This window comes from Caloenas nicobarica, chromosome 24 (assembly GCF_036013445.1).
Source record: "Caloenas nicobarica isolate bCalNic1 chromosome 24, bCalNic1.hap1, whole genome shotgun sequence".
Lineage (NCBI taxonomy): Eukaryota > Metazoa > Chordata > Aves > Columbiformes > Columbidae > Caloenas > Caloenas nicobarica.
This window is the reverse complement of record NC_088268.1, coordinates 1,671,179-1,690,015: the sequence shown is the minus strand read 5'-3', so window position 1 is coordinate 1,690,015 and position 18,837 is coordinate 1,671,179. Positions and strand designations below refer to the sequence as shown.

General features: G+C 57.9%; 1 protein-coding gene across 1 annotated transcript; it reads right to left on the bottom strand.

The window, feature by feature from the left end:
• Nucleotides 1–678: 678 nt before the first annotated feature.
• NMT1 (N-myristoyltransferase 1) lies at nucleotides 679–18,756 on the bottom strand. Its single transcript, XM_065651340.1, has 12 exons — nucleotides 18,608–18,756; nucleotides 11,915–12,026; nucleotides 10,756–10,900; nucleotides 7,751–7,869; nucleotides 7,241–7,332; nucleotides 5,791–5,907; nucleotides 4,951–5,121; nucleotides 4,479–4,587; nucleotides 3,271–3,441; nucleotides 2,842–3,009; nucleotides 2,055–2,192; nucleotides 679–999 (listed from the first exon to the last, which is right to left on the bottom strand). The coding sequence occupies exons 1-12, from the start codon at nucleotides 18,733–18,735 to the stop codon at nucleotides 979–981; spliced, it is 1,491 nt and encodes a 496-aa protein (XP_065507412.1). The 5' UTR covers nucleotides 18,736–18,756; the 3' UTR covers nucleotides 679–978.
• Nucleotides 18,757–18,837: the final 81 nt, after the last annotated feature.

Genomic DNA, 18,837 nt, shown 5'->3' with positions numbered 1-18,837 from the left:
GGGGGCTGGAGCGGCTGCAGCCCTGCGGTGATGCTGATGGCACGTTGTCACATTGTCATAGCGGTCGCTTTGCGTGTATCTGTATTTCCAGAGCAAACAGCCAAGCAGAGATCCCCGAGGCACGGCGGCAGCGACGGATCATCCCTGACCCCGCAGCCCCGGCGTCACGGGGGTGACAGATGGGAACGAGCGCCGGCAAGCTGAGCAGAGCGGGGGACGCCGGACACGATCCCCCTCGATCTTTGGGTGCCGCTGCACCTTGGTTCAGCGCTCATCACGTTGAGCGGGAAGGATTCGAGTCTTTGAGACCGGGGAGGAGAAGGGACAAGGCATCGCTTGCACAAATAGCCCTTAGAAAGAAAATTCGACGTCCCGTGCCCACGGGGAGGGCGGGTGCCATCCTCCCGCTCCAGGCACCCGCGGGACGGGCTGAATGTGACAGAGGGAGCAAAGCAGGGGACAAACAGCCGAGCAGGGGATGGAGCCACAAACACTCTCCGGGCTCGGCAGCCTGGCCACCACGTCCCGGTGCTCTGCCACGCCGGTGCCGAGCCCTTCAGCACAGCAACATCTACCTCGGTCGGCCCTGTTGAGAAGTCATGGTCCAGCGACCCAGAGTGGCCTTCAGCAGATGAATGCGACTTGTGTCAGTTGGGAACAGGAAAGATTTAAAATATATATAATATATATTTTTATTATTCACCCGTTAACTCCATTATATGCCAATCATGAGCTAGTTTCAGCAGTTACATTCCCTTGATCACGTCTTTATGAGGATGCAATTAAATCAAAACAAACGGAGGCGGCTGACGCTGGCGCGGGAGCGGCGGCCGGCGCTGCGGGACACGGTCGGTGAGTCCAGGCGGTGAGCAGCTGCGCGGCTGCTCCGGTTCCACCTCTCCCGGTGCAGGTCCGGCTGCGGCAGAAAGGACGAGGGCAGCAGTTCCGCCGGGCCTGGCTGTCCTGACGAGGGCTCCATTACTGCAACACCAGCCCAACCTGGGAGCCAACGGAGATGGGAGGTCAGGATGTGCCCCAGTGTCAGAGAATCAGAGTCTCAACAAATCACAGGAGAGTTTGGTTGAAGGGACCTTCAAAGTTTGTCTAGTCCAAACCCTGCCATGAGCAGGGACATCTTCACACAGATCAGGTTGGAAAAGACCCTCAAGATCAGCGAGTCCAACCTTAGCACTGCCCCATGTCCCTGAGAACCTCATGTCCGTCTGTCCAACCCCTCCAGGGATGGTGACTCCAGCACTGCCCTGGGCAGCCTGTTCCAATGCCCCACAGCCCTTTGGGGAAGAAATTGTTCCTAAATCCAATCTCAACCTCCCCCGGCGCAACTTGAGGCCGTTTCCTCTGGTCCTGGCGCTTGTTCCTGGGGAGCAGAGCCCGACCCCCCTGGCTCCAAGCTCCTTTCAGGCAGTTCAGAGAGCAGAAGGTCTCCCCTCAGCTCCTGTTCTCCAGCTGAACCCCCAGCTCCCTCAGCCGCTCCCATCACACTTGTGCTCCAGCCCCTCACCAGCTCCATTCCCTTCTCTCAACTTGCTCCAACACCTCAAGGCCTTTCTTGGCGTGAGGGGCCCAGAACTGCCCCCAGGATTCAAGGTTTTTCCTCCCCAGTGCCCAGCACAGGACGGTCACTGCCCTGGGCCTGCTGGCCACACCAGTGCTGGCACCAGCCAGGATCCTGTGGCCTTTTTGCATCTGTCACCCCGCAGCCCTCTGCCTGCCTCCTCTCTGTACCCAGCCTCCTGCCACAGAGGGAAGAGCTCGTCCATGTGGATGCGCACGCAATTACGGACCCTGACCCTGCACTAGTCCAAGGGTAGGACGAACCGGGGGAGCTGAACAGTGAACGTTTCTGTCCCCAGGGACATCCCCTGTGCAGGCACAGCGGGAGGAGCACAGAGGAGCTGTCACCGGATTCACCCATTTCTCTCTTCTCTGCGCTGGGAATGCTGAGGTGCGTGTGACAGTGAACTCGTCCCCCAGCGGCTGTGGGGACAAGACCCCTCGCGCACGCTGGAACCCCCCCACCCCGAGGCACTGACCTTCTCCGGTGCCATGCTGGGACACTTCCAATTGTACAGGTAATACTGCAGGTTCCCGTCCCCGATCCCAAACTTCAGCTTCTCCAGGAAGGTTTTGTTTTCCATGAGATCCAGTGCATTGAAGACATCAAATCCTTTCTGCACAGGCAAGACACGAAGCCATCAGCTCCTGCTCAGGTGCTGGGGAGTTGCCCCCATCCCGCTGCCAAGCTCTGCACCCCTAGAAGTGAGCTAGGCCAATGGGGGAGAACTTGGCATCAGTGTGTGCACCCTCAGCCCAAGCGCTATGGATGTACAGCAACAGTTTGCTGTAAGAATCACAGACTGATCTGGCTTGAAGGGACCTTCAGAGCTCACCCAGTGCCCCCCCTGCCATGAGCAGGGACATCTGCACCAGCTCAGGTTGCTCAGAGCCCCGTCCAGCCTGGCCTGGGATGTCTCCAGGGATGGTTCAGCCACCACCTCTCTGGCCAACCTGGGCCAGGCTCTCACCACCCTCAGGGCCAACAATTCCTTCCTCATGTCCAGCCTGAACCTCCCTCCTTTAGTTTCAAACCATCATCCCTTGTCCTGTCACAACAGGCCCTGCTCAAAAGTCTGTCCCCATCTTTCTTCTTGGCCTCTTTTAAGTCTGGAAAGGCCGCACTAAGGTCTCCCCAGAGCTTCTCTTCTCCAGGTTGAAGAAATAAGCAGACACCCTGAGTTCAGCTCAGTGCTGGCCAGGGGCTCAGGCCACCCTGGTGCCCGGTGAGCTGCCCGGTGCCGCCCCGCCTCCACCATCGCTCACCGACTTTGCGAGGATGAGGGCGTCGCTCATGAGGTCGAGCAGAGGCGTCTTGGTGTGAACGTTGTAGAAGGAATAAGCAGCTTTCAGGCTCTTGTGAGTCGGGTGGTTCATGATGGTGGAGGGCAGTGTGTAGAAGCTCAGGAAGTCTGTCACCTCCCCTGGGGCGCTCTGCAAGTGACACCGCAACGCGTCAGAGCCGGGATAAAGCCCGACCACAGCCTTAGAGGGGCTGTGCCAGCCTGAGTGACGTGTGGGCTCCCTGTGAGGAGACTCAGGGCAGCCCAGGATGGAGACACCAACCTCCAGCAGCTCAAACCTCCCCCCAAGAAGAGCATCTCCCTGCCCAGGGCAGCAGATCGCTCCCACCACTCCCTGCACACTCCTCTAGCGGAGGCAGAATCCCATGAAAACACCTCCCTGACCCCTCACCTCCACCACAAAGGTGTCGATGATGTTCTCCTGAGGTAAGAACCAGTGTTCCACCTCCTCTCGGCTCATGACGGGCGTCAGGTGGAACTGCTTCAGGTACTCGGTCAGGAGCTTGTGCACTGCGGAGACGTCTCTGTGCTCCATGGGCCGCAAGCCGGGAGTCTTGGGAGTCTACAGAAAGTGGGATAAATCATTTGTGTTGCTTGCACGGTGGCTTTTGTCACCCAAGGGCTCTCCGACAAGCAGCACGGAGACCATCTCTGCTTAGATCAGCCCATTTTCAGCCCCACAACCCAGCACTCTCCCCTCCCGGCAGAAGGATGGATGCGATCGGCCATGACAGCGATGGCAGAGCCTGCAGAGAAGCCCAGCGGGTCCCAAAGCCGCACGTGCCAGGTCAAGTCCTGCTGGACGTGGCCTCCTGCCCATTAATGACACAAGATCTGCTTCCCTCCAGGTCTCTGCTCCCATTCGCCATCACGACGGGCTGGGAACTCCAGGCGCTGCAAGGAACCACTTGACGTCACTTCCAGATGTGCTCAATTTCTAATATAGGGTTGGGTTGGCTCAGCAAAGCCCAGCTCAAGCAGCACAGGCTGCTCCTGGGTCTGGGTTTCTGCACAAAAAACGAGTAACTACGAAACAGCCGCCAGTGCCTTTGCTGAGGCAGGAGCCACGTGCGCTGAAGCAGCGTTCCCCGACCAAAACGAGCAGCTCAGACCCGCACAAGGAAGGTCAGGGAAGGCGGCGGCAATTTTCACACTTTGTTTTTCTCCCCTCTCCAGCTGGGGAAGTTCCCCAGCAGGACACCACAGTGACAGAACCCATCAGCCTGACTGAGGAACGAAGGATTGACCCAACTCAAGGTCGCGGCAGGGCTGCGTTTGGACAGATGACAGCTGTCACATCTGCGCTCTTGTTTTACGAGGAGGACAGAAGGTGACTCACCATGAAACAAAAGCTCACGGGGTCCTCTAGCTGCAAGAATTTGCCCTTAAAATGCAGGTACCCAGGCAAAAGATAAATAAAGATTAAGTAAAGTGCAATGGCTTGAGAGAGTCATTTACTACATGAGCCAAACCCAGTTCTCCTGGCAGGAGGACTCGACCTCAGCTGAAATGTCTATGTCTCTCATTCCAAGCTCACCCCTGCTCAGCGAGGAGCAATTCCTGAGCTCAGCCCCCGCTCCCAGCCCTGGCTGCACCCACCTCGGGCAGCCGGTAAAGCTTCATGGTGCGTTGCATAGTCATGTTCCTGCTTAGGTGGGAAAATTTGACCTCGATGAGTTTCCGAGGGTTCAGGGAGCGGTGCCAGTACCTGCAGAAACACACTCGCGGTGGGAGACTCGTTCTGGGGCGGCAGGACGGCTGCGCGGGCACGAGCTTCTCGTTGCCGCCGTGAGAGGGCAAGTGAGAACATCTCAGCGGCTGTGAGAACATCTCAGCGGCCGGTGGATCCCACAGAGAAAAACAAGGGCAGCCTGAAGCGCTTGTGCCACAAAGTCTCCTGTCTTGTGAGACATGAGCAGCTTAAGCAAAGCTACTGGGCTTAGTGGTGGAAGGATGGTGTGGGGAGGAGAAACCTGGGCTGGAATCGGTATCTTCTGTCCCGGGGAATCCCACATGTGCTACAGGATCCCGGCAAGGACCAAAATCTCCTTGGAGAAGCGCAGACACTCACCTGCAAGTCCCCACAGGCTTGGGCAGCACCACCCCCGCGGTGTAAACAGCCTGGAAAATCCCCTCCAGATGCACCCGCCGCGTGATCTCACGGATCAGGACTGGAGCCACCCGTTTTGAGCGCAACTTTTTGTGGACGCACAGGAAGTTTATCTCTACCATCTTCTTCTCTCTTGGGAAAGAAACAATGCAGAGCATGAGACCTGACCGTCCTGACCAGGGAGGATTCGTCCAACTCCCTGGGCAAATTATCTCCAGCTCCCTTCAAGAGAAAGAGGAGTAGAAGCCTTGAAGGCCTGGGCTTGGAGAACTCTCCTTTAAACTGTTACCCAAGGTTTTCACAGGGAAAATGGGCACCATCCAGCTTGGGAGGATTTCTCTGTAAGACAGAGCTCTAAGCTGAGCCCAGTCGTTGAGGAAAACTGCATTCATGGCTTCTGACCTGCACAGAACTTCCCTGCCCACCTCAAATATCCCCCTCTCTTCCAGGCAGCAAAGCCTCAAGTTGCACCAGGGGAGGTTTAGATGGGATATCAGGAAAAAATTCTTCCCGGAAAGGGCTGTCAAGCATTGGAACAGGCTACCCAGGGAAGTGCTGGAGTCACCATCCCTGGAGGGGTTTAAAAGGCATTTAGATGAGGTTCTTAGGGATATGGGTTAGTGCTGGAGCTAGGTTATGGTTGGACTTGATGATCCTGAGGGTCTCTTCCAACCGAAATGATTCTATGAAGCGTCTCCATGGCCAAACAGCACAGGTCATGGACAACAACACAGCCAGACCTCCCGGGAAACCCCACGTCACATCATAGAGCAGGATAGAACGCAGCCAAGCAGCACTCACGTGTCGTAGATGTGCATTGTGGCTGGAATCGCGCTGATGAATCCAACCAGCTTCTTGCTGGAGACGACCCTGACCCCACAGTGCCACTGCGGCAACCAGCCCGGGGGACGCAACGCCCTGGGGACGAGACACATGGCAGAAGTCACCACCCATCAGAAGTTCCTTGTGTACCTGCTCCCACCTCCCTATGCTGCCCTGGGACACCGTGCCCTGCTCCGAATGCCCAACACGGCCGTGGTTTGCAGGCAGGAGGGTGAGGGTGACAGTGGTGTGACACAGCAGGGCCACTGGGACCCAGGGAAATTCCTGTGCTCTGTGGCCAATGCAAGTTCTCACTAGTGACACAGGAGGGAAGTCATGTTCCTTGATTTGCACTGTTCCAGGCTCAGGGAAGCGCAGCTGGAAAGGTGGAAAAGGATCTGGGGGTGTTGGTGACAGTGGCTGAACATGAGCCAGCGTGTGCCCAGGTGGCCAAGAGGCCACAGGATCCTGGCTGGTGCCAGCACTGGTGTGGCCAGCAGGCCCAGGGCAGTGACCATCCTGTGCTGGGCTCTGGGGAGGCCAAACCGCGAATCCTGGGGGCAGTTCTGGGCCCCTCACGCCAAGAAAGGCCTCGAGGTGCTGGAGCGAGTTGAGAGAAGGGAACGGAGCTGGTGAGGGGCTGGAGCACAAGTGTGATGGGAGCGGCTGAGGGAGCTGGGGGTTCAGCTGGAGAACAGGAGCTGAGGGGAGACCTTCTGATCTCTGAACTGCCTGAAAGGAGCTGGGAGCCAGGGGGGTCGGGCTCTGCTCCCCAGGAACAAGCGCCAGGACCAGAGGAAACGGCCTCAAGTTGCGCCGGGGGAGGTTGAGATTGGATTTAGGAACAAATTCTTCCCCAAAGGGCTGTGGGGCATTGGAACAGGCTGCCCAGGGCAGTGCTGGAGTCACCATCCCTGGAGGGGTTGGACGGACGGAGATGAGGTTCTCAGGGACATGGGGCAGTGCCGGGGGAAGGTAACGGTTGGACTGGATCATCTTGAGGGTCTTTTCCAACCGAAATGACTATGGTTCTATGATTCCTGAATGCCACGAAATGGCAGCTCTGCTGCAGCAGGGCTCCAAGAGTTGTTGTTGGCAGCATGACCTGGCAGCTGCCTTCATCCTACAGCTCCAGGGCACGGGGAAGCTCCTCAGCTACCAGAACTTTTACAAACACTCAAGGGATCAAACCGAAGAGGAAAAAAACCCTGGTTTAGGCTCCCATACCTCAAAAAAGCTAGAGGCAGGGAGGACTGGGTGAGATGCCCTTCTCGCAGTGTACCTGGGACACCACCCAAGGTGACAGATGGGGAAGGGAGATTTTGGGAAGAAGTGAGACGGGATAAGCACAAACAGCTGCCAGGCTGTCACCGGGATCGGACTCGCCGGCGTCCCACAGCCTCTGTGCTGCGGTCATAGTGCCACTCACCACAGCAGGAACTCGGGAGAGTAATCGAACCGAAACATATTGTCGTCATCCTCCACGTAGTTCTCGTTCAGAAGTGTGTAAAGCTCTTTCAGCTAAAGCAGGAGACACCAAGCAGGTCAGGAGGGTTATTCAGCCATCACAGACCCCAGCTGCCCTGAGATGGAACCCTCAACACTTTTCATGTGGCTGCAGTGATGGCAGCCACCTCCCTGTCACCAGCATGTCCCCCTGCTCGCAGCAGGGTGAGGAGCAGGACACACGGGTCAGTCCTCCTGCCCTCAGGTCATCTCCCAGGGTGCTGGTCATGGTCTGAAGGGTCTTTTTAAGGGAAAACTCCTGGCTTCAGGCATCCTTCTGCTTAAAGGGCATGTGGAGAAGCCCCCGTTCATCCCCGTGAGAAACTAGACACGTTTCCATCCCCAAAACCATCGCTGGCGGTGCAAACATGGAACCACTGACTGTGCAACAGAGGCACCCTCCCAACACGTGTGCGGAGCTGCCTGCACTCACCACGCCTCTGTCCCCGAGGTCCAGGGCATCCCAGGTGAAGCCCTGGGGCAAGGTGTAGGGCTCCTGACGGATATTGTCTTTGTCCGGCTCGACGGGACCGTGGGTGTTCACCACTTCTCCTGGAAGAGAGAGCAGGAGCCATGAAGCTTCTTCCTGCTGTTTGAGACCAAGTCCCCATGACACCTCGATCTGGTGACCAAGGTGTCCCACTCCCCAGCACCATCTCCCAGCCCAGGTCCCCAGCGTGGGCAGCCGGGGGTCACCATTGCAACCCCCTGGTTTGGGATGTGCCATGTGTTCAGTGTGACACAGGGGCAGAGAAGCAAAACTCCTCTTCCATGGGAAAGGGCGGAACCCATCGGGCAGCAGAGAGGTGACCAAACTGCTCAGAGCTTCAGAGCTACATCCTCCAGGTCCACACGCAATCATAGAATTATGGAATCATTTAGGTTGGAAAAGACCCTCAAGCTCATAGAGTCCAACCATAACTGAAACCTGGCACCAACCTGTGTCCCTGAGAACCTCATCTCTGGTCTGTCCAACCCCTCCAGTGATGGTGACTCCACCACTGCCCTGGGCAGCCTATTCCAATGCCCGACAGCCCTTTGGGGAAGAAATTGTTCCCCAGATCCAACCTCAACCTCCCCTGGCGCAACTTGAGGCCATCCCATCGCAGAGCGACTCTCTCGTGCCAGCGCTGGCCCCGGCACTTGCCAAGCGTCAGGGTTTCCTTCCCACTGCACTCCAAGAAGAGCTCCAGCGAACAAGACAACTTTTGTTGCAAAACCACCGACTCCTAAAGCCCCTGATTCAGCCAAGAGATGTTGGCTTGAGCACCGGCTTTCTCAGGGGTGTTAACACAGTGGCATTGCTTGAGTCCTGCCAAGAGAAGCGAGCCGTGATAATTAGGAATTCCTTTAAAAAGGGGCTGAAAAGGTTTCCAGGCAATGAGGAGGTGAAGAGAAGCCCAGAGCAAGAACTGCCCCCATCACACCCCGCCAGGGCGGGTTCCAGAAACGCTCACCCTTGGCCGTCCTCTCTGTTCTGAGCAGGTGCTGAACTGCTCTGAAATCCAGCCCACAAATCCCACCGCACTTTTGTTACCCGACCCCAAACAGCCTCATGTGCGTGACGCCGAGTGCCAGAGCGTGTTCCTGCGCGAGGACCACGGGACGCTGGGGACCGGCGAGTGGCCGCCAGCCGGGGCACAGCCAGCGATCTAGTGTATGGAGGAGCAGGGTGTTTTGTGCCTCTCCTTCCCCAGAAGACACGTTCTCCCCTTCCTCCAGGGTTCACACAAGTAGAAATGATGTTGGCCATGTTCAGGATCCTCGAGAAAAAGGGCAAACATAAGATGAGGCTTTGCTGTCTCACATAACGCTGTGACTTCTCACTGGGATCCTCCCAGCACAAAGCTGAGACCGTCATAGAGTCACACAACAGTTTGTGTTGAAGGGACCTTCAGAGCTCACCCAGTGCCCCCCCTGCCATGAGCAGGGACATCTGCACCAGCTCAGGTTGCTGAGCCCCGTCCAGCCTGGCCTGGGATGTCTCCAGGGATGGTTCAGCCACCACCTCTCTGGCCAACCTGGGCCAGGCTCTCACCACTCTCAGGGCCAACAATTCCTTCCTCATGTCTGGCCTGAATTTCCCTCCTTTAGTTTCAAACCATCACCCCTTGTCCTATCGCAACAGGCCCTGCTCAAAAGTCTGTCCCCAAATTTCTTCTCGGCCCCTTTTAAGTCCAGAAAGGCCGCACTAAGGTTTTCCTGGCGCTTGTCTTCTCCAGCTGAACACCCCTGCTCTCTCAGCCTGTCCTCCCAGCAGAGCTGGTCCAGCCTCGGATCATTTCTGGGGCTCCTCTGGCCCCTCTCCAGCAGGCGCAGATCAGGCTGTGCTGTCTCACATAACCCCGTCCCATCTCACAAACCTGAGACCGTCGCTCCCAGCAAAGAGTCTCTGAGCCCAAAGAAAAGCCTTGGGCTGGTGCTGATGTGAAAAGGGAATCACACGTAGCGTTTGCAGCAAGAGGCGCTGGACACAACCCCATGAACGCAATTACTGAAGAGAAGCGAATCTGAAGCCACGACAAGCTTTGGGTAAAACTAGGAACTACGGGCTTGGACTCATTCTCTAGTTCTCCTGAGCTTTGTGTGGATTTTGCTGGGGGATGCAGGGGCAGAGATGAAGTGAAGCAGCCCCGGGAGCTGCTCAGCTGAACGCTCCTGCCGCACTGAGAATCGCCCGTCACCGACAGCAGATCACCGGTGACACAGGCTGACAGCGGCACGAGCAAACGGGGGAAAGTGCTGGACCTGGGAAGCACAGCCGGGCTGTTTGCAGGGGGAAGAGGGGACAAAGGGACAGGATTCCCCATCTTCAGAGGGACGCGGCAGCTCGGGGGTGCAGATGCTCGCGAGGTTTGTGCCTCCCGGGCTCTCCCGGCTCAGCCCCAGTGCCTGCCTGTGCCAGAGGCTGATGTGAGCCCAGCAAAACGAAAATGTGGCAGCTCAGCCCATGGACCTGCTTCCCCGAGCGGCTCCGGGCCCCATCGCACCCCGAGTCACCTCCCCCGGCAAGGAGCCCTCGCTGGGCAGCTCCAGCCCCCAGACAGGGGAACTGGGCAGCTCCACGTCCCCAGGACTCGGCAAGGGGACGGATGGCAACACCTGCATGAAACGTGGGCACAGAGGGCTGGGGAGACCCAGCCCAAGGGCTGAAGACTGAGATTAAGGGATGCCCAAACGCAGGAGGCATCAAATCAATGTCAGAAACGCCTCCTCGTCCCTCTCGACATCCCCAGCTGCCTGCACAGCTCTCGGCCGCTCGGTCTGTGACACTGAATGCTGGACAAGTGTCGCTGATGCCTTTGAGGCCCAGATAGGACAAGGACTTGCCTGCTGGCCAGAGATCAGCTTCTCTGTGCCTCTTTGGGCTTCTTTAAGCAGCCTGGGGACCACAAGGCCTCTCCCAAGGAGCACGGAATGGCGAGGGGCTGTACTTACCCAGCTTGGGCACCGGCTGCGTGTCCCAGAACTGGTAGCTCCTCTTGCTGGCTTCCTCCATGGTTTTGGCAGGGCCCTGACCAACTGAGAAGAGCTCGATGGCTTTTTGAATCTCCTGGATCCTCTCGGCAGGTAATGAGTTCACCTGAGGGCACAAAAGGAAGGTGGAGAGACAAAATGAGGGAGCTGAACCAGCAGGTCTGTATTTCAGCTCCTCATTAGGGGAAGCAGGAGCTGAGCCTGCCAGGAAGGGTTGAGCAGGGAGAAAACTCACTCCCCAGCCCAGACCCTCTCACAACTCCCTACGGGATGGACAAACCCTTTCACCAGGCACCTCCACACACCTACACCTGGTTTCTAGGCACTCCTGGGTCAAAGGGGTAGACAAAATGCCATAAAATGCTTTAAGTTTCAGTTAAGAAGGGCACGGTGAGCCCAAGAGCAAACCTCCTTGCTTCACTGTGGCTAAAACCCACACAGGGACACCCCAGGTCACCCCTACCTGGTGTCTGGACTTTCTGCGGTGGCTTTTCTCTCCCTTCAGCCTCCTCCATCTAAGCCGGATCCGTATCTGCAAAGTGCAGCTTCCAGAGGAGTCCCTGGGCATCGCGGATCAGGGCAGGGTGGAGAGGCTGAGTGAAGATGAAGGACCCTTCGTCTTCCTCCTCCTCCCCAGGCAGAGCTCGGCAGGTGAATTCACACCCCCAGCTCCTCCCCGATTCCCAGTGAAGTCAGTTTGAAACACTCAAAGCCCAAATTTAACGCTCTGCACGGTCAGAAGGACAAAATACTAGAAATATTTGGATGGGAACCAGATGTTGGACAGAAAACAGCCTCTGCTGATGTGCAGATCTGTGCGTGTGTCTCCTGCCACAGGACCAGAGGGGACAAGAGGGGTGACTGGCAGCACCGTGAGGGACAAACCTTGAGGGACAAACGGTCCCACGCTCCTTCCCGAAGCGCTGGCTGCCAGTCAGGACCACACAAAGCCAGGAGGGGTAACACAGGCTGGGAAATTACTCTAAACTGTAAGATTTTGAGCAGCCAAGTGCCTAAAACCAGGAGCGGGAGACTCTTTCCTTGCCCTGAGGGACACGGGAGAGGTTCAGCACAGGGCTGGCCGCGGTGGGGACAGTGACGCTGGGAAAGGCTCGGTCACCTTCACTGCCTGGTCCTGAGCCTGGTCGGGCTGATCTCCTCCTTTCTCTTTCTTCCGTTTGGGTTTCTTTTTCTTCTTTTTGGCTCCGCTGTCATTTGCTGGACTCAAGCCGCTAGGGGATAAAAGAATCATCATTAGAGCCTTTTCTTAAAAATAAAAACCAACATTTATAGGGTTTTCAAAGCTCTCTAAAGAAAATACAAGCTCCCTGCTTTGAGTCCCAGTCTCCAAGAGGAGGAATATTCAGCAGGTGGGAGGTGCAGCCACATGTCCCATGCCTGGAGACATCCCAGGCCAGGCTGGACGGGGCTCTGAGAAACCTGAGCTGGTGCAGATGTCCCTGCTCATGGCAGGGGTGGCACTGAGGGACCTGGGAAGGGCCCTCCAACCCAAACCGTTCTGTGATTCGATGTCATTGCTTTGTCACATCACCCCGCTCAGCCCCACATGCTCAAATCCACCCCACGGAGCAGCCGGGATGCTCAGCTGAGGGATTTTCCTCCTCCCCGAGCCCAAGGACGGATGTGGGAGCAGCAAACGCTGCTCCAGCCTTGGAGATCCGGCACCGCAGCGGGTCCAGGCACCACAGAGGGGCTGGTGGCCAAGGACACTGCACCGAATGTCACCCACCTGCAGAGGTGACGCTGCAGGGACACGGGCGGCTCTTACATTGGGAAATTATTCTATTGTTACGGCAGAGCTGGAAAAATGAGACTTGAGCAGCAAATCTCTTTGGGAGCACAGGGTGGGGAGCACCCGTACCAGGGCAGGGCTCCTTAGGGACACAGGGCACCCCCAGACATCCAGGTGTCAGCCACCCCAAAGCAGTTGCGGGCGTTAAACCCTGTGCCCACCAACGGGCCCGTCTGGCAGTGACCTGACCCCAAACATGGGAGAGGTGCCCGTCCCCGCACAGCGGGTGTGTGACCTCCCCCTGCGTGACAGCCCGACGCAGGACAGGCCATGTCACCGCTGCAGAGCTGGGACACCCCAAACCGCTCCCCAAAACAGGGTCACGGATCAGGTGGAAATTCAGACCTAGAGATGGCTGGAGCGGGACCGAGCGGAGGGACGAGAGGGGACGAGATGGGGACACCAGCCCCAGGCGCTTTGTGAGCACGAGGGACCTTCTGCAAAGCAAGTTGGGGGACACCGCTTGTGTCACCAGCGTCGCTCAGCTCTGTCCCTATTGACGGTGACAAGTCTGTTTTGCAGGAAAACCGCAGCACCTTCTCTCTTCTGTTTCCACTGAGGACGATAACTCATGTCTGGCTTGATGGGCAGAGGACGGAGCGATGGGGAGTCCAGGGCGGGAGCATCAACCGGCACCTCCGCGTCCTCTTCTTTCCCCAAATCTCAGCTCGGGGATCCAAGCTGGTGAATTTTTTCACTCTATGACACAGAGGCAGCTCCTTCCTTGCACCCCAGACCAGCTGAACGTCTTTACAAACACAAGAGAGCAGTCACAAGGGTGCAGCAGAGAAAGGGAAGAAGAAGCGTGCTGGAAAATACGTTGGAGCAGCGTCCAACTATTTATTTCAGCAAGGCCAGGAAAAGGAGAGAGTTGGGAGGGCAACGGGATTTATAAAAATCTCCGGGCTGAGCAGCAAGTGAGTTCTGAAACCAGGAAAAGCAGATTGAGAAATGGTTTTGGGGGGAGATGAAGGCGCAGGGATGCCTGCGGACGGTGATGCTCGCGGTGCAGAGACCCGACGTGCTGAGCAGTTGTCACCCCGCGGAGCAGCGACGTCTGGTCTGCAGGACACGGAGCAGCCACGGGGGGAAGATTTTCTTCCAGACAAAACCCCAACAGCAGCGGCTTTTGCCAGGGAAAAGAGTCCCCTTTATCAGCAGCGCCTCAGGTGAAACACCGGGACCCAGTGTTTGCTGGGCATGGGGAACACGCGTCATGCAGGACGAGCTGCTCCGCAAACAGGGGCTGGAGGAGCAGCCCCCCCTCTTCTCCAGAAGCGCTTTAAGCGCTCGGAGCAGAGCAGAGAGGCCGCAAAGCCGCAGCTCTGTGGGGATCAGCACCCCCGGCGCTGCCGAGCCCTCCCAGGGGGAACATTCACCTTCCCCCCACCCCGGGAAAGGGCTTTACCTTCATCCGCCAGCTCTGACGCGACAGCGAAAGTAATTACAGCAAAGCGGCGCTGACAGCGCTATCGATTGTGGTGACAAATGCACAACGTGTTATTTTTTTAATTCCTTGCAGAGGAGCTCGGGCGAGCGCTGGATCCCCAACCAGCCGGGCTGGCCGCATCCCAGCTCTGGGAGGAGCGAAACCATCCGTTGGGAAGCTGTAATAAACTCCTTCGGCTGATTTCTTACCGGTTTCACCAGCACAAACCGATGGCGCAAGGGGGGTTTGCGAGCACGTCCGAGGGCAGACGCTGGACACCATCCTTCCAAGGGAGATGGACGCGTTTTCTCAGGTCACCTTCTCTTTGAGATGCTGCAGGTGTCAGATGCGACAAACAAAATCCTCCCCAGCCCCCGTGTATTCAATCGGCGTCGCTTCACTCCATAAATCAGAGCTGCCGAGTCTCAGCTTGCCGCTAATGAGTTCAGCCCAACTCATATTGCCTCACCCCTGACGGGCTCGCAGGTAAAAGTGCTCCCTGATTTATGAACGAAGCGGCGTGACCTGGAAGAAATCAGGGGGCGGGAGATGGGACGAGGTTTTGTGTTCCAGCTCCAGCCAGGAGGCGAAAACCGACCTGGCAGAGGAGTTGCCAGCAAAGGAAACGTAGGAAAACGATGGAAAACCTGATGATCTGTCTTGCTACACCTAGGGAAGCAATGGTTAGAGGTATTTTCTATTTTAAGGTCCACTTAGGAAAGCTCCAGCGTAGCTGCAGCCACTCAGATGCTCCCTGAATTAATGGCAACGTCCCGTCGTGTCCCAGGATGAGTTAAAATCCCAGTTCCCGCAGCTGATGTGACGGTGCAGCCGGTTTCCCCCGGGGAGGGTTAACCCGCCTGCGCTCGCAGCGTTTTCCTCCAAATCTCCTCCACAGCCCAAGCTGCTCCCAGAGATAAAGCGAGTGGAGAAGGGCACGAAACGTCATCCCGTCACCCCCGGGACGGCCCCGCGCGTCTTCTGAGCAAGGAAAACAGTTTTCCCTTCTCCCAGAAAAGGTGTCGCTGCCATCACGGCCGTTCCCATGTCCCCGCTCCAGAGGGGCCTGAGCCCCAGGGAAAGGAGCTGGCGCCAACCCCCGCACAGAAAATAACACCCAGAACCCCGGTGACCCCAAAATTAGACTTTCAGAAGCACCTGAATAAACCAGCCGGGGGTGCTCAAGGCGAGACCTGCTCGGACTGACCGTCCCCCACCAGCTCGGCCCCTCCGGAGGTGGGAAACACCAGATGTGTCCAGTAACAAACTGGTGCTCGGCACCCGCTGATGCGTCACTGATCCCTGCAACACTCCCATGTCCCACAGCTTTATTTTTGCAAAATGGGGAGGAAGGGACAGGGGGCACGACTGCGGCTCGGCCAGATCCCTGTGGCTCCCTCGGCTTGTGGGGAAGCTCTGGGTTGGCACAGGGGCTTTGACAGCAGGACCAGAGCGTTATTTCCCACAGTGCACGTGCTGCCACCATCGAAAGGCACATTTTGTTACAGAAATTGAAACACCGCGCTCAGCATCTCAGACCGTCTCACACCCGAGACGGCGAACGGCACCAAAGCTGCCGGTTCTTCCTCAAAACGCAAACTGGAAACCCGGATTCGGACACGGGCTGGTGCACTTTGCGGTTCCTGCGCCTCGAGAGGCGGCAGATGAGCCACAGGAGATTTCTGCTCCCGATTTAGGCACTGGAAAATCCTCCTGCCAAACCTGGGGCTAATCGGGCACGATCCTCGGGCTGTAATCTCGTCAGGGCGGAGCGGGAGGAGGCTCTGCCCAGGCCGGGCAGGTCCCAAGGCAGAGACCCTGTTACCACGCTCCACCCAACACCAACAACTACATTCTCCGTGTCAGAACGCAGGCGGTTGTCCCAGGAACACCCTCCTGAGGTGTAAGTGCAGGCAGAGGAAAGCAGGACAAAAACAGCAGCAGGATCTTTTTAATTTGGGAAACCCCCTCGGACGCCGCAGCCAGAGCCGTGCAGCCGCTGCCCAGCGCCGAGGTGGAGGAAATGCAATTCCTCTTTCCTGGCCTTAAAAGGAAGGGAAGTTTTGCTCTCACTAAGTAATGCTTTTATGTTTTAAAGCTCAGAGCCAAGATCCAGCGACAAGACCCTGTCCGAGAGCAGGACTCTGAGCGCCGCCCACAAACCCTGCCTGGATTGTGGGGACAGTGACCAGAAACGCTCCCTCGCCCCAGCGCGACGAGACAAAATCAACACAACTGATGTGCGCCAAGAAACAAAACCTTCACCTTTCCTACCGGTTCCTCTTCTCCCTCCGAGGTGGATCTCCCAGGAGGTTTTGGGGCCACAGGAGATTTCCCAGAGCACTCCAAAACCTCCCCGGCTCGCGCTTGTTATCACTGCACCCATCAGTGACGTTTTTAACAATATATCCCCAGCAATCTGAACTCTCCACGTGTCATTTTGTACTGGGCATTTCCCAGGCTGCCCGGTTAGCTTGTTGCGCTTCAATGCTCACCCCAGTCAGGGCAGGTAATCACATTTTAACTCCTCGGGGCTGCGGGAGGTGCGATGCCCACGCGAGGATATGAAGAGGGCTCAAGAACACACCTTTTCCTGGCAAAGGGCAGCCTGGACCGCCGGGCTGGGAGATAATTGTGATTAAGCACCGCGGCTCCTCTCTGCTTGGCTCTGCTTTCCACAAACCTAATCATGTCAGAGGGAAAGAAAAGGAAAATCTCCCCCAAGCACGGCTAAACGTATTAAACTGAGACACGGTGCCACACCCGGGAGGCAAATAAAATACAAATGGGCATCTGTGCTGTCATAAAAAAAGCCTCTGTGATATTTCTTCCGTGACCTTTTATTCGCTTTGGTTGCTGGACAGGTGGGATGGGCTCCAAAAGCTGCCAAGGGAGGGAAGAGCTGCTGGAGCCGACGGGCTCCACAGAGCAGGGCTGGGAAAGCAGCTGCGGGGGCACCGGGCGAGCAGGGAGAGCAGCCGGCGAGGATCAGGGGAGCAAAGAACGAGCTGCAAAACCTCTGGAAACATCTGGAAACACAGGATGGGGCACAAGCCTTTGCTGACGTGCCCGGCCGCACGCAAACCTGTCAGGAAGGGGGACGAAGCCTCCTGCAAACCGCAGGTATGGCCAGGCAGCGCTGCGCCTTGTTAATTAAGGCCGTGAGTAATGCAGGTTCTACGTTGGGGATCGGAGATCTTCCCTACCCAGACAAGGAGCTGCCGCACCGCGTGTGTTGGCTCCCAGCCTCATTGCTGCTATTGCACCATTCTGCACCTCTGGAGGCCGCACTCCTCAAACCACAGGACATCAGCTGAGCTTTGGAAACCCTGGGCTGTGTTCAGAATCAGAGAATCACAGAATGGTCTGGGTGGAAGGGACCTTCCCAGCTCCCCCAGTGCCAGCCCTGCCATGAGCAGGGACATCTGCACCAGCTCAGGTTGCTCAGAGCCCCGTCCAGCCTGGCCTGGGATGTCTCCAGGGATGGTTCAGCCACCACCTCTCTGGCCAACCTGGGCCAGGCTCTCATCAATCTCAGGGCCAACAATTCCTTCCTCATGTCTGGCCTGAATCTCTCTCCTTTAGTTTCAAACCATCACCCCTTGTCCTGTCACAACAGGCCCTGCTCAAAACTCTGTCCCCATCTTTCTTCTCGGCGTCTTTTAAGTCCGGGAAGGCCGCACTAAGGTCTCCCCGGAGCTTCTCTTCTCCAGCTGAACACCCCAGCTCTCTCAGCCTGTCCTCCCAGCAGAGCTGGTCCAGCCTCGGGTCATTTCTGGGGCTCCTCTGGCCCCTCTCCAGCAGCTCCATGTGTGTCCTGTGCTGAGGACCCAGAGCTGGCCCAGCCCTGCAGGGGGGTCTCACAGAGCGGGGCAGAGGGGCAGAATCCCCCCAAACCCGCTGCCCATGGGGCTGGAGATGCAGCCCAGGGCACGATCGACCTGCTGGGCTGTGAGCACACATGGTCGTGGCCGATCTCTCATCCCCCAGTGTCCCCGAGTCCTTCTCCTCAGGGCTGCTCTCCATCCCTGCATCCCCAGCCTGGATCGACACCGGGGGTTGCCCATTGGGATAACGATGGGCTGGGTCTGCAGAAGCCTGGGCTCCTTCCAGGCCGCCGGAACAGCCACGGGAGGCCACAGGCTCCGGGGAGCGGGACGAGGTGCCCAACGTGTCACCCCCGGTGCACCGATGCTGGGACGGGGACAAGGCTTGTGCCGGAGGCCCAGGGGAACGTGGGGAGACACGCCCTATCGCAAGGGCAGGCAGAGCTGCGAATTGGGCTCATTTCTGCCAAAAAAAGGCACTGACGGCCCCGCTCTGGCTGCCCCGCGGAACCGCGCACGACGGGCCCGATCCCGCTGCGGGACACGCTCCCACCACAGGCGCGAATGGAGCCAGCGGGCCCGCCCCCCCGCCAGACTGACGGGCAGCTCGACCAATCGCAGCGCGGGATACCGCTCCGCGGCCAATCAGTGCGCCCGCGGGGCGGGGCGCCGCTCACTTCCCGGCCGCTGCCCTCCTCAATGGGCCCGGCCGCCGCCGCGCCGGGCGGCCCGGTCGCCGCTCACCCCCGGTTGGAGCCGCGCTCCGCCTCGTTCTCGCAGTCGCTGCAGTGCTCGTGGTCGTTCTCCTCCGCCGACGGCCGCGGAGGCCTCGCCCGTGACCGCCTCGCTGCTGTCTCACTGTCGTCCGCCATCTTGAAACGGGGCCTCGGCGCCTGCCGCACCCCGCAACAAGGCGCGCCGCGATTGGGCACTGGGCCGCGGGGCATGCCGGGACCGGTAGTCTGCCCGGGCAT

What these genes read in the sequence shown, in the direction of transcription:
- NMT1 (XM_065651340.1), bottom strand. Translation starts at nt 18,735, where the DNA reads ATGGCGGACGACAGTGAGACAGCAGCGAGGCGGTCACGGGCGAGGCCT. An exon ending in GCAGCCGGTGCCCAAGCTGG is followed by an intron (nt 7,870 to 10,755) that starts GTAAGTACAGCC and finishes TCTCTCTTCCAG; the next exon opens with GAGAAGTGGTGAACACCCAC. An exon ending in CCCTCATCCTCGCAAAGTCG is followed by an intron (nt 2,193 to 2,841) that starts GTGAGCGATGGT and finishes TTGCCTGTGCAG; the next exon opens with AAAGGATTTGATGTCTTCAA.